The 17,924-nt window shown below is 40.2% G+C and overlaps 1 protein-coding gene across 2 annotated transcripts in view; it reads left to right on the top strand.

Annotated features, from left to right (window-relative positions):
- Window positions 1-17,924, top strand: part of LOC134529744 (cullin-2) — a 115,037-nt gene that overhangs the window by 83,613 nt on the left and 13,500 nt on the right. For both annotated transcript variants that reach the window (XM_063364137.1, XM_063364138.1), the window contains one exon: window positions 17,285-17,500. In XM_063364137.1, the coding sequence (XP_063220207.1) occupies window positions 17,285-17,500 (216 nt within the window). The remainder of the gene's footprint in view (window positions 1-17,284; window positions 17,501-17,924) is intronic.

Genomic DNA, 17,924 nt, shown 5'->3' with positions numbered 1-17,924 from the left:
CTCTGGCCAGAGTATCATTGTTTAATACAGCATTAAATTTTGTATAGTGTTTGTTCCTGTACATTTCAGGAAGTATTTAAGACATTACTTTATTAAAGTATTTAGTACAATTAAAATAAGTTATTTCTTATCGAGTGAAAGGTTTTTTAATTGATTAGAGTTATAAAACTGGGAATTATTTTTTTTATTGTTTTCGGTTTATGCTCGAAATTAGACCACAAAATCATACCCGGGCCGAGATTATACATCAGAATCTCTTGCTATAAGCCACTATTCAAATAGTAACTAAATCCCAAATAAATAAATTGTTTCAGCGAAGAAATTGTAGTTGACAACTGTTTAATTGAAAAGGTATGTAAAATAACACGTGCACATATAACGCGCACAGCATGTGAAGGCCGTGGATCCCGGCGGAGGAAACATATCGGGTGGCAGGGAGGCAGATAACCAAGGCACTGCGACAGCGGCCAGCGCGCGACTGACGACTTGGCAACCCCGCGCGCGGAGTAAGCCTCGCCGCAGCCGAGCGCTGCACATTCGCATCACAAGCGCGCTCTACCGGATAACGACTGACAGGACTGGCTCTTGTATCCCGTTAACGACACATATAATTTAGTCTAATATTTGCCGCAATATAGATACACTACTTAAAATATAACAAGACTCGCTGGAAAAGGTTTGAAACCCAGGCCACCGCGAATGCGAGTTCAGTAATTGTACCTTCAGAGGTAGTATATACCACGACCATGTTCTACGTTATATGAGAAGAGACATACGTTTTCTTTCTGTAGCGAAAAGTTGGCTCAATTTCAACATAACACAATGATTATATAGTAAACTGTCGTTCAATTTCGAAAAACCGATATGGTAATATTTGTATTCAGAAATAACTTCCATTGAGATAAAGTCCATGTTGTCCGAATTTTGACGTTCACTTTTTAAAAAGTTTCTGGCAGTCCAATAGTTTTCTGGTAAAATAAGATCTTTGCAATCCTGTTTACAGATACCTTTCTTACAAGCTAAACGTCAAAATACGGACAATGAAATAGATTATAGTAGTTCTGTTTAAATTATGATTACCAGTTGTGATTGCAATAATAATTTATGTGTAATATACTGTAATGCCAGTAACATTCACTTTTAAGTTCACTTAATTGGTTACGGAGCAAATATTATGTTGATAGATAAAAAATGGTATACTTAATTATACACAACATACATTTATAAAAGTTAAATTGAAGTAAAATTAAAGTATGGACATTTGGATTTAAATAAAATATAGAAACTAGTATCTAGGTCCATTGCGGGGGAAAAAAAAGACAAATTCTTGCTTGACTTTTCAATGAAAAACGTAGACTACACGGACTTCGTGTTTTTTTTTAAACTTCGAAACGAAATTTGGAGAAACAACTAGCAAATGTTCATGTAGAAAATAGTACACTAGCAAACTGATTATGATGATATTTCCTGGAGTAGTTCAGCTTCATTTGCCTGAGCCAGTGCCTAGTAATTCGGGTCAGCCAGACAACGCCGATAAGACAGAGGAAAACTGTTTCAGCTTATCAGGACGCGCCATTGGTATGCCACCTCGCGCGATAAGAGCCGAAAAAGTTGAGGTCAAGCCGATATTTTGTAATGCGGAAAGTGCAGAGATCGCCGATTTTTCAGAGTTTAATATGCTGTTATTTTCTCGAACTATTAACAAATTATATTGTGTTTTATTCTCTACAAATCAACGGTACATTTGTTACAAAACACGAGTCAGAAACGTCAAGTGTATTAAAAAAGGTATAAATAAGAAGTTTCGTTCTGCAGTTGTCAGGCAGATGACAATACTAATCTATTAGGTATGTAGGGTAGACTTGTATCTAAAGTTCTATTTTTGTTTTTGTTTCGCTTTGTAATATTTTATGTACCAGAACTGTTGTACGGTTTTTATTTAAACGAAGTGGTGTATCACACAGTAACATCCACGAAGCGTAAAGAAGGTTATAAAATGGACGCCGAAAGAGTTAAGCATAAAATCGGCGTTCCTTTAAACTAAAAAAAAAAAAAATGTTCTATCCGCTCTGTCTGGTTATGCGTGAAACGGGCGTGATAGTCCAGTGTCGTGTCTTCTCTTGTGCTTCAGCACATCACAAAGCCGCTGCTTCAGGTGACTCATCCCACTCCTATCAGCCGTCTTTCATTCTTCTTTCTATCTCACTCCACTCCACCCCCCCTTCCCCTACTGTTTTCCTACTAGTTCGCGGGATGTCCGCATGGATACGCTACGTACGCTCGTGGCGGCCGAACGAGACGCTATCCTACGAGGAAAGAATGAACCACTTCAACTGACCGCGCGCGAGAAAATATTATCTCCCACGCACTCTTAAGTTAAAATGTTGTTCCAAATTTTCTGCAAGACTGATAAGTAATAAAACATGTTGATTTACTATGATATTTTTTATTTTATTTTAAATCTCACTTAGCTAGGCCTTATTACTCGCTGGTTCCTTATTTTCCACCACTACTTTAGGATGTAGCCAATACCGTGTTTGGTAAAAGTTGCAATGATATTTACAGTGTAAACGCAACAAGAACAGGTGTTCAAACTTCTGTTCCAAACAAGACACATGTTTCTACTGCAGTTTCTGAAACCAAACTACCGATAATGTTTTGCAAGTACCCCTCCTGGCACTTATACTAATGCCGGAGCTGACTTCGACAAATATAAGCCCGTGTGCAAGTGTCCTTTGGGTAGGCCATCTGGAAATCAAAACCAGATGGCAATCATAATTTTGTACATTTGCTGTATTTGTTGACTCACATTTATTAAATCAACCAAAATGAAGCTCTTTTCGTCCCAAAAATGGTAGTCATCTTTTTTCAACTCAAGTACGGAGATTGCTTGAACTTTTTCCGCAGCTGTTTACTAAGTACCTGTACTTAGGCTACATGCATTGCATATTTGAAGTTCATAATGCCTATGGCCTAAGTATCCATTCTATTCCGAGGCTGTGAACTTCTATGTAGAGGGGTTAAATAAATTTGTAGGTCATTGCGAAAAGTGCTTGGAACTGAATGTGTGAAAATTAGGGATGGGTCGATTCGATTCTCCGATTCCTCGATACCACCGATTATTAAAAAATTTGGGTACTCAGTATCGGGTACTAAAAAAGGGCAAGGTAGGTTAGGAATCGGTTAAGTTAAGAAAATACAGTAGTAATATATTTTCGTCTGAACTTTACTTACTTATTTTAATATATCTTACCTGCCGTATGCGCATAAAATTCCTAATAATGCTCATTATTATTAAATATTAATTTTATACGAATAAAAATAAATAAAAACAATGTTACCGGGCATGTTTAACCTCTAATTAAAACTCCACGATCGAAGAACATTATTCCTCACTCATGTATTAGACGTAAATAAATTGTAAAAAGAGTTATTAATTTTATTTGCAGTTAAGAAAAGTCCATTGTTTTTTGTGAAGAAAGTGACGGTTATGAAACGAGATCACATCACGTGTCGTCACCAGTTTAAGCTGGTTTTACACTATGCAATTCACTTCTCACACAGCTCCTTGCATGCAAGCTCTCGTGCAATTATTGCATGCAATCTTTCATTTACACAACGCAAATTCCCCATGCAATAAACATGCGATCTGTTTTGTTCCCGCCACATTTCTGTACAAATGGATAATCAAAGGAACAAGGCAATTTGTGCACTGACAATGATGTAAATGTTATCTGATGAAGCACGATCGCAGATTTCTAAACTTGTTTTTTACATCTTCTGTGGTCGTGTTTACACGTAATTCCGACACAGACGTGGCCACAGCTTGTATTGCTTTCTCACGCAAATGTTTGTTATGGTAATTTGGCGATTTTGTGTTGTACAGAACTGGATATTTTTGATATTCATCCAAGAGCCGCAAAACACACTCGGGTGTCCATTCCATGTTTGTAAAGTGCTTGCTTTTGTTTATGTTTACAACTACGCGCGTAAATTTACTACAGAGAACGACCAATCACAGTGCTTGTTCTGCGCAACTTGCATCAAAATATAGAGCATGATCTATTCTCAGATATTGCGCCGTAGCTTGCATCGCGTGTGAAATTCTGAGAATTTTTTATGTGAGCTGCAATGCAATATTAGCAGATTGCATGGAAATTGCGTGCATATTGATTCGTGTAAATCCAGCTTTAGTTGTGAGCCATTCAAGGATGATGGCCTCCACAAAATCTCTGGTGGCCATAAAATATAAAGTCAAGTCGAAACGTATCGATTCGTTGCGTACGGGACAAATTGTATAATGAAAGCAACAATCGATAATAAAGAATTCTCTGGCCATACCGCCAACAGAAGCTCGTGTTTATTTCTTGCAAAGGAAAACCGTAATAATTACTAGAAAAACACTTGAAAATAGTTTTAGCAAAACAATATTTGTGCCAAATAAATAGCATAAATGCGAAACAATTCACAGTAACCTCAATAGCACGACGGTGAATTACGCCGTAATTCACCGTCGTGCTATTGAGGTTACTGTGAATTGTTTCGCATTTATGCTATTTATTTGGCACAAATATTGTTTTGCTAAAACTATTTTCAAGTGTTTTGCTAGTTTGTTAGTAAAAAATGTTCGCCGACTGTCGTTTCAAATTACGATGCGAATGTTCTGATATTGTATTAACATGTCTAAAGTTTGGGAACATTTTCGCATCAATAGTGAAAATGACAAATATGCAATTTGTAATAATGGTAGTGCGCAAATTTCACGGAGCGGTACTTATAAATCTACAACCAATTTAATGAAGCATTTGAAATCCCGGCACACATTACTACCAGAAAAAATAGTCTTTGAAGAAAAACAAACTTTTGTTTACAGCACTGTCACCAACTAAGTCAAAAGGTACCACAGAAAAAAGTAGTGCTACCTTTGAACCCATTTTGAACAAAGATGTTATGTTATCGGCGTTATCGCCTGTTAAAGAACCTTGTCTAAATGTTGAACTTCTTTGTGCACAGCCTAGTACTTACTAGCAAACAAACTTTATGTGAAAATGCTTCTTCACTGGTAATTGAAAAAAAAAAAAAAACCTCAACATTTAATCCTAAGTCTATAATTATCCTTTATACATGTTATTATCATTAAGTAATGCATTTTATTCTTAAGTAGTTTTAATTATGTGACCAGAATTACCAGGAATCGAAAACTGGAATGACTCGGAATCGAGAATCGAAATTTAGGAATCGGTACTGGTATCGGAATCGATAAAAATGTGTACTCAACCCATCCCTAGTGAAAATGTGAAGTAGATATGTAGTAAACTAAAACTTTCAATAAAACCTTTTTTTCATGGGTTAATTTTCTTTAATGACCAAACGGTACTTACTTTCTGGACACACTTCGTATTTGCAGTTAATTGTAGAATTATAGCAGTTACAGACAAAAAGTGACTAACAATCTTCTACATTCAACAAGGGAATCTAGATTTGGATTTTGGAAAAAATTTGATTTATAATTTTAAAAAGTTTCCTTGAAAATAGTATAATTTGTCACTGTCAGATTTACTGATAATATTCCGGGTTACAGATTTATACTCTAAATTTACTCTTACTAATGCCAGATAAAGTGAAATAATTGAATCAAGATTTGATGCATAGTAGCAGTAGGTAGTAAATTTAATTAAGGTGAGGATTTGTTTGGAACTAGAAACCATGCAATCAACATGAGGAAAGGAATATAATTTGGAGTTAAGTACGATACCTAGACCTTTAATGAAAGAAGTGTTAGAAATTGGTGTATTATCTAATTTATAATTGTACATGATATGGTGGAGTTTCCTAGTGAACGTTATATTTTTTTTTGTGTTGAGAGCTATGAGATTGAGGTTAAACCATCTACCTATTTCAAAAATGTCAGATTAGAGTTTGATGACAATCATGTATTGAGATCATCTTTCTGTAGATTTTTAAATCATCAGCAAATAACAAACTAGAATGTTTTGTTATCTCTGTGGGAACTCCAGAATTTGCGTAATGTAATGTAGAATTATAGTGGTTTACTTAAAAAAATATATGTTCTTAGGATACCTAGAGAATGAGCATAATTATTTGTTACATAAACACATGTTTGATGGTTTTTCAAGTAATAAGGTGTGATTAACAGTATCCAAATGCTTTGGCAAGATCGTAGTAGCTAGTATGAAACAATCCTCTGTTTGTTTCTTAAGTGTATAGTGGATTAATAGAGGTGAGCATTTTTGTTGTAGTGGTCATTCCTATTTTAAAACCATGTTGGCTATGAGATAATCTATTTTTGAGGTGAAAATTTATTTGTTTGAATATGTTTCTATCAAATATTTTTTTGCAAAAACGTAAAGCAATGATATAGGCTTATAATTAGTGAGATTAGGTTTTCTTCCGTTCTTGTAAATCTGGATAACTTTAGCTATTTTCCATTTAGCAGGAAAAACTTAAGTTTTGATGCTATTGTTAAATATGTGTTGCAGCAAAGGTACGAGTAATTGCGAACATCCTTTCAAGATAAGGTTAGGTATTCCATCTGGCCCTGTTGACATGGTGGATTTTAGGGATTAAATGCCCCGAAGTACCAGGCTCTCATATGAAGTGGAATGGAATTCTATCAGAGGTAGTATTGAATTTTGAAGCTTGCAGGTTATTAGTTGGTGGTACATAAACACTGAGAAAGTATTGAGCGAACCAATTGGAGATGAAATAGGGATCATTTGACCCATGGCCTTCACATTTGTTGTTGGTAACCATCTTTCATGAATTTTTTTCCTTGATGTTATTGTTTACTTTTTGTGTCCAGTAGGTGTTCTCGTTTGATGAGTTTTTTGACAATGTCACGTCAGTAAGAATGATAAGTATAGTACAAAATATTGTTATGTCTTCAAAAATTTATGAAATTGTTTTATATTTAAAAGGTTTTTTGAATTCCTTGGAGAACTATTTTAACATTTTTCAGAATAAAGAAAATTAAATTTTTCACATAAACAATTATTTAACTGATCTAATCACAGTTTTTGTATTTTGAAAAAAAAAAAATATGGGCATTGTGTCGATTTTTTATTGCATATTTTTCTGTGGCTTTTTTAAAGCTATTATTCACATTTAATTTTATTCTTGGCAATGTAATGAAACAATATACATGTTTTATCTGCTTTATATTTGCACTGAGGATAAAAAAAAGTAAATCATGATGTTTTATGATGTATTCAGTCAAACTAAAATGTGATGGTCATTTTTCTGCATGCCAATATGGCGTGTGCATCTTTACTGTCCCACAAATATTGAGTACACAATGTACACAGTACATCATAACATAGGATAACGCAGAATCAACTACTCGTCCAGTTTACATCTTTCTGCAACATGCCAGAACGTATGCTTGTGTATTCAAGTGATATTTTAACATTTTCCACAGTAAAAATGAGTGGGAAGTGACAGTTTCTTACTAATGATAACCAGGGTAGCCACTTGACCTGGTAAATCTGGAAATTGAAAAGTCAGAAAATTTTGTAGCATGAGGGAAAATTCATTAAGGTTAGGAATATGTAACAACCTGAAAATATTGGTATGGTATGTGAAATTATTTTTAAAGAATTGTTTTCTCACTCAAATTCAAAAATGTAAACAACCAATGTGTTGTTGAGATTCATCTTAATAGTAGCACCAAATTTATTTACCACTGGTAGCTGCATTGTTATGTTTTCAAATACAGAAGTTTATAGCTTAAGTATTATAAAGAAAATATGCTTTTGCTCTGTCTGTGATAACACTATAGTCCCATTTTTGTGAAAGGCAGTAGTGGCATTGCATCTTAAGATGCCAGAACATACAAAATTACCTTGCAAAATGATAAATAAAAAACAGTTATACTTTCAAAGTGTTAGTGAAAATTATATGTTATTTAAGTGTGCCATATAGCTAACAGCCAAGTGTTTCTACCGTTTCCGCACTACTTGGTTTGTTCAGTTATTACTCTTGCCATACTTGCTGGAGCATATGCCGTGCTGTACTCCAGCCTTGGGTGCTGTGTGTGATGTGTGTGGGGAGAGAGGGAGACACTGTACTGTACGCACCTGTGTAGATCTTGGCTTTCTTCACGATGTTATGATGTGTGGTACACTAGCATCACAGAAGGCATGTCAAGGAGCTTAACAGCAGCACTCTGAGATTTTCTCTTTCGTTCCTACCATACGAGATTGTTTTATCTGCTTCTCTAAAGTTTTCACGACCTTGGCAACAAGTTTTATATTTTGTGGCAGTGTTCAATTTTACAGATTTTATTGAAAAAAATATTCAAGCGACCTGAGACCTGATTTTTCGTACAACAATTACAAATTTGAATAAAAGAAAGACATTTGTATAGTGTTATTTTATCAAATAAAAACTGTGTTTGTTTACTGTATTTTTAAGGTACAACTGTTATTAGTTATCGAGATGAAAATTAAGCTCTTATTATCTGTGGTGATTTGTATGTGTTACATAATTTTACTATTTTGCTGAAAACTGTAATTACTGGATTAATTGTTTATATGAGATTTGATTGCATAATGTGCAGTTTGGGTATATTTACAGTAATTAAATGCAAGGTTTTAATGCTTGATATTGTTTTAATTCATTAATATATTTTTTAACAACCATATAGCTTGTAATTAGAGTTAAATGATTGAATGCATATTGCAACATAATTGAAACATACTTAATCACAAATTGCGAGATTACGAGTTCATTTTTTATTATATAACGACGATACCATTTCACCAGACATACAGTTATTAGATTTATAGCATAAAACTCCTCTGTCACAATTACCTAAAGACTAAATGATTGTTGCAAGCCAGTCCTTGGTTAGGCTTTCAGCTTAAAACATAGGCATAAATCATCACAGGAAAATGAAATTTTTATTTATAAAGAGACTTGCAATGCATCTTATGTCAAACTGTCAAAGTTGTAAAAAAAAGTGTACATGAAGTCCATACACAATATAAGTGAAACTTCTTGCTTATTAGGTTTAGATAGAGAGAAATTATTAGTATTTTTTGTATAGAACAAGAGGTGATAATTGAGGATAGTAAGGATGCAGGTATGATCTCAAATGAAATAACTCTTTTCCACAAATAATTAAATTGTAATTTTTTTAAATAAAAAATGCACTAAAATTTATTTTCTCTTACGTTCAAAACAAACTTGCACAAAGTACAATTTAATTTAATTTTAAATCATTCTTAAACTTGAAGCTTGCCAATAATTAGGTAGTTTATGGAGCGTAGTTAATAGTCCATATGGATGTGTGGATTCTTAGGTAGGTATCTGGCATGTGAAAGTGATACCATAGCATACGAACCAGACTTAGCTCAATGCTTCTTTGTTGAGTCACAGTCGCCCACAGCTACACTCCGATCAAGAAGTATTCGCGCCTCTTAGTCGGACTTAACATATTTACACGCTCGTGGCCTCGTAATTATAATAAGGTTTGTTATTTAGTTAATCAGATAATTACCTCTTTAGTTACACAGCTAAAAAAATACTCGCATAACACTGTTTAACAATAATATTTTACATAAGTATTTAAAATAATAATACGTACATGAAAGAACAGTATTTTCTTGCGAACATGGCCCTTGGTGCGGTGCACAACAATAAGCTCCAATTCCGTTGTGTCGCCTCTGCCTAAATACTCCCTTCAGTCGGAGTGGCGTCGGGCGCAGGCGACTCTCCTATCCCTGCAGCATTGTATGGTTAAACCTGAGCCACTCGTGGAGCCCACTCAAGGCTGCTCCAGCGATCACCGACTGCGCTAATGGTCCCGGAGTGGAAATAGCTCGACGCGCCACCCCCAAGAAACAACCGCGCATATGCAAGTGTTCAAATGCACCAGAGCATGATGGTGCAAATGCTCGAATGTGAGGGTGGGAAAGTGCGCAAGATGGCAAGAGTGCAAGTGTGCAAGTGCCTGACTGAGCATATGTGCAAGATAGAAAGAGCACAAGTGTGCAAATGCATGAGTGAGCAAGTACGCAAGATAGCAAGTGGGCAAGATAGCAAATGCACAATCTTGCAAGTATGCTGCGTCATTTCTATCTTTCCCTGCCTCTACCGGTTCCCCCACCACATACCTAGCTATTTCCGCTCATGCAATCTGAATTTTCGTAACTCTCGAGAATTGTTACCCCTTCAGCAAAGAAGTTTCACTTCAAAAATATTCAAAGTGTGTAAACTAAGCACAAAGATAAGAAAGATTTGTAAGAAATATTTGTTTTCTAAGATTTTTAGCTCTTGGTTTTTAAGAGTGGAAAGGCTGCTTGAACCTATATTTGTTGCCTGTCCTGTTTACTTTAGTTATAAATATGACTTGTTAAAATTTACATTCTTTTGTTCTTGAGCATGGTTTTACCATTTTTTTTTTTTTTTTTTTCAAAAAGTGAATCAATCTCTAGTTATAAAGTTATTAAACATGTAATTTCTCAGAACACTCATCATTATTTTAGTGTTCATATTTCTCTATGAGTGACAGTTTTATCTGAATATTTTTAGAATATGAAATGAAGTATTTAATTTTGTTACATTTTTTCAGCTCTTTATGATCTTTTTAGTTTTTTACGACTAATTGCCAAACATGTCACACTTATGACACAAAGGAACTTGTTTTAGCCATTACTATCTAGGTGCTAGGAATTTTCACAGTGGATCGGGAAGATTAGTTTAATTTATTGCAGCCTAGGGTTTATTTTTCACGTCAAAGTTCAGCCTTGGCTCACCATAACCTATATAAAATAGAAAAGCTTTGCATCTATTCGTATTAAAGAGACCCTACTAAATCAGAAATATTGTGGTGTTTCGTACTGTGACTTAACATTGTTCAGTAGTGCCATAAATGCATCCCTCTTCTCAACACTTTTCCTTACAACGAAAAGAATTAAATTAAGTGTAAGTTTACTAAAATTACTTTCTCATATTTTAAAATTGTGCTGGCAAAAATGCTTTTCATGTGTGATTTCTTGGTTGTGTGTTTTAATGGTTTCAAAAGTAATGACATTAAGAGGCCACTCCAGTGTTTCAGGGGCACTACGCAACCCGCGTTAACCTCATAAGATTCAATGGGATATTCATTTTGCTTATAACTTATTAACTAATATAGATTTCGAAATGATGCTTGCTTGATATGTAAGACAACAATGCTCTTATCAAAGCCCCTTTCTTCAAAAACGTGCATAAATTATGGTTTTATACTAATCTTTACTAATATGCATAATTGTATTGTCTAGGTTTGAACCATAATTTATGCACGTTTTTGAAGAAAGGGGCTTTGATAGGAGCATCGTTGTCTTACATATCAAGCAAGCATCATATTGAAATCTATATTAGTTAATAAGTTATAAGCAAAATGAAAATAGCATTGAATCTTATGAGGTTATCGCAGGTTGCGTAGTGCCCCTGAAACACTGGAGTGGCCTCTTAAGTTTTATTAATGATAAATTAAATCTGTTATTAAAACACCTGGAAAAGTGTGTGTCAACCCTGACTACAACATAATGTTCTGATTCAGACAGAATTGAAATTAGTAAATAGTACAACTTATATTTAATATACCTTTTTATAACAATAACCTCCTTATAAAAATTTGTTTGCTAAGTCCCAGTCAGCACTTGTTACCACTCACCACCTCAGGCTAGCTCAAAATTAGGTTATGAGTGAACATACAGGTTCGTAGCAGGCCACGAAGAAATTCATATGCCATGTTTGATGTATTATCTTTTATTTTTTATTTACTTAAAAATCAAAATATCTTCCGCACAACAGATACCAAATTTTTTTTTAATGAACATCCAGAAAAGATAAATCACGGAGCCATCGCCAGACCATGGCCTGCTCGGCCCCGTGCTCTGACAATGACTGCTCGGCACGGTGCACGGACAAGGACTGCTCGGACAAGGACTGCTCGGCACTGCTCGGGCAATGACTGCCTGGCACCGTGCTCGGGCAATGACTGCTCAGCACGGTGCTCGGACAAGGACTGCCTGGCACGGTGCTCGGGCAATGACTGCCTAGCACGGGGCTCGGGCAATGACTGCTCGACACGGTGCTCGGGCAATGACTGCTCGGCACGGTGCTCGGACAAGGACTGCCTGGCACGGTGCTCGGGCAATGACTGCCTAGCACGGTGCTTGGGCAATGACTGCCTAGCACGGTGCTCGGGCAATGACTGCTCGGCACGGTGCTCGGACAAGGACTGCCTGGCACGGTGCTCGGGCAATGACTGCCTAGCACGGTGCTCGGGCAATGACTGCTTGGCACGGTGCTCGGACAAGGACTGCCTGGCACGGTGCTCTGACAAGGACTGCCTGGCACGGTGCTCTGACAAGGACTGCTCGGCACGGTGCTCGGACAAGGACTGCTCGGCACGGTGCACGGACAAGGACTGCTCGGACAAGGACTGCTAGGCACAGTGCTCGGGCAATGACTGCTCGGCACAGTGCTCGGACAATGACTGCCTGGCACCGTGCTCGGGCAATGACTGCCTAGCACGGTGCTCGGGCAATGACTGCTCGGCACGGTGCTCGGACAAGGACTGCCTGGCACGGTGCTCGGGCAATGACTGCTCGGCACGGTGCTCGGACAAGGACTGCCTGGCACGGTGCTCGGGCAATGACTGCCTAGCACGGTGCTTGGGCAATGACTGCCTAGCACGGTGCTCGGGCAATGACTGCTCGGCACGGTGCTCGGACAATGACTGCCTGGCACGGTGCTCGGGCAATGACTGCCTAGCACGGTGCTCGGGCAATGACTGCTTGGCACGGTGCTCGGACAAGGACTGCCTGGCACGGTGCTCTGACAAGGACTGCCTGGCACGGTGCTCTGACAAGGACTGCTCGGCACGGTGCTCGGACAAGGACTGCTCGGCACGGTGCACGGACAAGGACTGCTCGGACAAGGACTGCTCGGCACAGTGCTCGGGCAATGACTGCTCGGCACAGTGCTCGGACAATGACTGCCTGGCACCGTGCTCGGGCAATGACTGCCTAGCACGGTGCTCGGGCAATGACTGCTCGGCACGGTGCTCGGACAAGGACTGCCTGGCACGGTGCTCGGGCAATGACTGCCTAGCACGGTGCTCGGGCAATGACTGCTCGGCACGGTGCTCGGACAAGGACTGCCTGGCACGGTGCTCGGGCAATGACTGCTCGGCACGGTGCTCGGACAAGGACTGCCTGGCACGGTGCTCGGGCAATGACTGCCTAGCACGGTGCTTGGGCAATGACTGCCTAGCACGGTGCTCGGGCAATGACTGCTCGGCACGGTGCTCGGACAAGGACTGCCTGGCACGGTGCTCGGGCAATGACTGCCTAGCACGGTGCTCGGGCAATGACTGCTCGGCACGGTGCTCGGACAAGGACTGCCTGGCACGGTGCTCGGATAATGACTGCATGGCACGGTGCTCGGACAAGGACTGCTCGGCACGGTGCTCGGACAAGGACTGCCTTGCACGGTGCTCGGGCAATGACTGCTCGGCCCCGTGCTCTGACAAGGACTGCTCGGCACGGTGCTCGGACAAGGACTGCCTTGCACGGTGCTCGGGCAATGACTGCTCGGCCCCGTGCTCTGACAATGACTCCTCGGCACGGTGCATGGACAAGGACTGCTCGGACAAGGACTGCTCGGACAAGGACTGCTCGGCACAGTGCTCTGGCAATGACTGCCTGGCACCGTGCTCGGGCAATGACTGCCTGGCACCGTGCTCGGGCAATGACTGCTCGGCACGGTGCTCGGGCAATGACTGCTCGGCACGGTGCTCGGGCAATGACTGCTCGGCACGGTGCTCGGACAAGGACTGCCTGGCACGGTGCTCTGACAAGGACTGCCTGGCACGGTGCTCTGACAAGGACTGCTCGGCACGGTGCTCGGACAAGGACTGCTCGGCACGGTGCACGGACAAGGACTGCTCGGACAAGGACTGCTCGGCACAGTGCTCGGGCAATGACTGCTCGGCACAGTGCTCGGGCAATGACTGCCTGGCACCGTGCTCGGGCAATGACTGCTCGGCACGGTGCTCGGACAAGGACTGCCTGGCACGGTGCTCGGGCAATGACTGCTCGGCACGGTGCTCGGACAAGGACTGCCTGGCACGGTGCTCGGGCAATGACTGCTCGGCACGGTGCTCGGACAAGGACTGCCTGGCACGGTGCTCGGGCAATGACTGCCTAGCACGGTGCTTGGGCAATGACTGCCTAGCATGGTGCTCGGGCAATGACTGCTCGGCACGGTGCTCGGACAAGGACTGCCTGGCACGGTGCTCGGGCAATGACTGCCTAGCACGGTGCTCGGGCAATGACTGCTCGGCACGGTGCTCGGACAAGGACTGCCTGGCACGGTGCTCGGACAATGACTGCATGGCACGGTGCTCGGACAAGGACTGCTCGGCACGGTGCTCGGACAAGGACTGCCTTGCACGGTGCTCGGGCAATGACTGCTCGGCCCCGTGCTCTGACAATGACTCCTCGGCACGGTGCATGGACAAGGACTGCTCGGACAAGGACTGCTCGGACAAGGACTGCTCGGCACAGTGCTCGGGCAATGACTGCCTGGCACCGTGCTCGGGCAATGACTGCCTGGCACGGTGCTCGGGCAATGACTGCTCGGCACGGTGCTCGGGCAATGACTGCTCGGCACGGTGCTCGGGCAATGACTGCCTAGCACGGTGCTCGGGCAATGACTGCCTAGCACGGTGCTCGGACAATGACTGCTCGGCACGGTGCTCGGACAAGGACTGCTCGGCACGGTGCTCGGGCAATGACTGCTCGGCACGGTGCTCGGACAATGACTGCTCGGCACGGTGCTCGTACAATGACTGCTCGGCACGGTGCTCGGGCAATGACTGCTCGGCACGGTGCTCGGGCAATGACTGCTCGGCACGGTGCTCGGGCAATGACTGCTCGGCACGGTGCTCGGGCAATGACTGCTCGGCACGGTGCTCGGACAATGACTGCTCGGCACGGTGCTCGGACAATGACTGCTCGGCACGGTGCTCGGACAATGACTGCTTGGCACGGTGCTCGGACAATGACTGCTCGGCACGGTGCTCGGACAATGACTGCTCGGCACGGTGATCTGACAATGACTGCTCGGCACGGTGCTCGGACAATGACTGCCCGGCACGGTGCTCGGACAATGACTAACTATACAGCCTTCCTTCCCTTTGTGCGGGCAGTGTCCTGCACTCGCTGACGTAATTCTCAGCCAATCACGGCGCATAGCAACAGAAATTTCCATGAAATTTTGAAATCTGTTCCCACAACGCAGCAATTTTGTCTCTTTCTCACACTCCAGTAACCGTTATTCAAACGCCTAGCTTGTGAAACAAAGCCTCGGTCGTGGAAAAAACCAAGGAAAATTATTTTAGCACGCCTTCCCACACAAAGAAACCAGCAAAAAATAAATTACTTTAATAATAAAGTTATGAATTATGAAAATAAAAACATTAAACCCGGAGAATTACGTTCACAATAACTTCTAAAAGGAAAAACTCTACTACTTGGTGAGGTAAAAACATTAAAAATAAGAAAAATATTGAAAAATAAAATAATTATTATAATTTTTGTAACTTCAATCTCGTAAATACCATTTTCAGACATCTCTATTTTAATGAAAAAGCATCTACCCTGCATAATTACCACTCACAGGCCATGCTGCAGGTGTAGACGTTTACAATTTTCACGATTTAGCTGTTTTTATACGGCTTATACACTGTATAATTATAATATCTAGATAAATGAATATGTAAGAACCTTACAAACTTCTTTGCTACACTGATTTGTCTATTACAGAGTTGTGTTATATTTAATTAGTTGATAGTCACAGACGCGACTGTGGCAGGCCCTTTATGCTGTCCGTATGAATACAGAGTTTTAATCTTACTTACAGTGTTTAATTTTTATTGATCTAAATTTTAATATCATGTAAATATATGAAACTGTCTTAGTTTAGTAAATAGTTCTCGGACATGAGCACTTCTCATGTTCTAGGCCTACATACATTTAATCTGCAACTAAGTTTTCTGCATGGGCGGTGATGTGAATGTAAAAATAGTGGGAACATTATTCTTTATTAAAAATTTAACGCCACAATCAACTTTCCTATACTCTACAATGATGAAGTGTTAAGGGCGCACACGCATGTGCGCTGAGAATTGGACTAGAGCAATTGTCCCTGCGAACGTTAATTTTCATTTTTTAAAACATTTGGATTTTTGGAAAGGTGTTAAGTGCTATTCCAGGTGTAAAACATGAACACCTACAATCAGGGACGGAATAATATTGTGCCATTATTTAGATGCTTAAACGGAAAAATATTAAATGCTTCCTTTTGGCTATATGTACTATTAGGCAGTGTCTGCTTTGTGCCCCACAGTTTGTCCCCTCTGGTTGTGTGTCAAGTAACACCGTGACGTCAGAGGGCGGGTACCTCAAGTCATCCATTGCTTGGACTGTAAAGATAAACATAGCCTGGCCGCAGTTACTTCTCTAGTGGGATGGAGGCGGGCGTGCATTTCGGCTGCCGCTGTGTATTATCGACCTGGAAAACATGTTGTAGCATGTCAGGATAGCCAATTCCTTATTCCTTACGTTTGGATCTGGATGTTTTCTACCATATCCCTACAATTACTTAGCCATTTTTTTTAAATACCAGGCAGTCACACTGTTGTGCACTGTTCTACACTGTTCTACAAACATGTATAAGGTCTTACCTGTTTGCTGACAAATTTTTTAACTCTCTTTCCGGGCTGTTACCAGATAATGCGGGTGTGTGTTAGTTATGTCTCTGAATAACCCTGCTTTAATTTATGTTTCTTGTAGAATGTAGTGAAAAATGAAAACCTTCCACATACATTACCCCAAAAATAATTCATAAAATTTCAGGAATTTTTCATCTCACCTGACGGGAAAATAACCTTGGTGTTCCCAAAACTTTCCCCGAATTTCGGAATCCCACACAGCCCTTCTTGATGAGGATTTTTATTTAAACACTCAGCATGTCAGGTTTATTGTGGACCTCACTACTTTTGTCTGAGCACATACTTTCTTTTACAAAGAACTATCATGCTACATAGTTTTGATGGCTAGGATACTAATCACACCTGTTCAGAGAGCAATCACAAACGCATCTAATTATTTCCGTCATTGTTGTTTAAGTTCTTAAACTTTAGTTTTTAAATGCTTTTCATGCATATTTGGAATAGCTTTTATTTTTTGTGCGTGTTTGTTTACAGGTGCCAGATGAAACAAGTGTCTTCAGCCTTAATCTAAACTATAGCAACAAGCGTACAAAGTTGCGGATAACTGCAGCTCTTCAGCGAGAATCTCCACAAGAGGTGGAACAGACTCGCTCATCAGTTGATGAAGACCGTAAATTATATCTTCAAGCAGCTGTTGTTCGAATCATGAAAAGTCGTAAGGTGCTAAAGCATAATGCACTCATTCAAGAGGTAAATATGTCTCTTTAATTTAAGTACAAATTTACCTCCGTAAGCTATTATATTTGAGAACATTGGAACCTTGTTCATTTGTTTTATATATTATATATTATGATAATTATATATAAGTATATAATTATATATAAGTATATAATTGTGAAGTCACAAACACTTATAAAGAAGTGTGTGATTGGGCAACAGCACTTTTTTTAATGACAATTTTTCAAGTATAATTTTGTCAATCAGGCATTAACAGAATCTTATGACTAAAATTTTCTTTGGAAATTTTATAATCTAATCAAATTATTACACTTTGAAAGCTGCAGAAATGTTATTCTCCGGACTAACCCTATAGGACGGTATTCTCAGCAATAGACATTAAAAAAATGGCACAGATGAACACACATCCACAGAAACAAGGTGTAGGAAAAAAATT

Source organism: Bacillus rossius, chromosome 2 (assembly GCF_032445375.1).
Source record: "Bacillus rossius redtenbacheri isolate Brsri chromosome 2, Brsri_v3, whole genome shotgun sequence".
Classification (NCBI taxonomy): domain Eukaryota; kingdom Metazoa; phylum Arthropoda; class Insecta; order Phasmatodea; family Bacillidae; genus Bacillus; species Bacillus rossius.
This window is presented reverse-complemented; position numbering and strand designations above follow the sequence as displayed.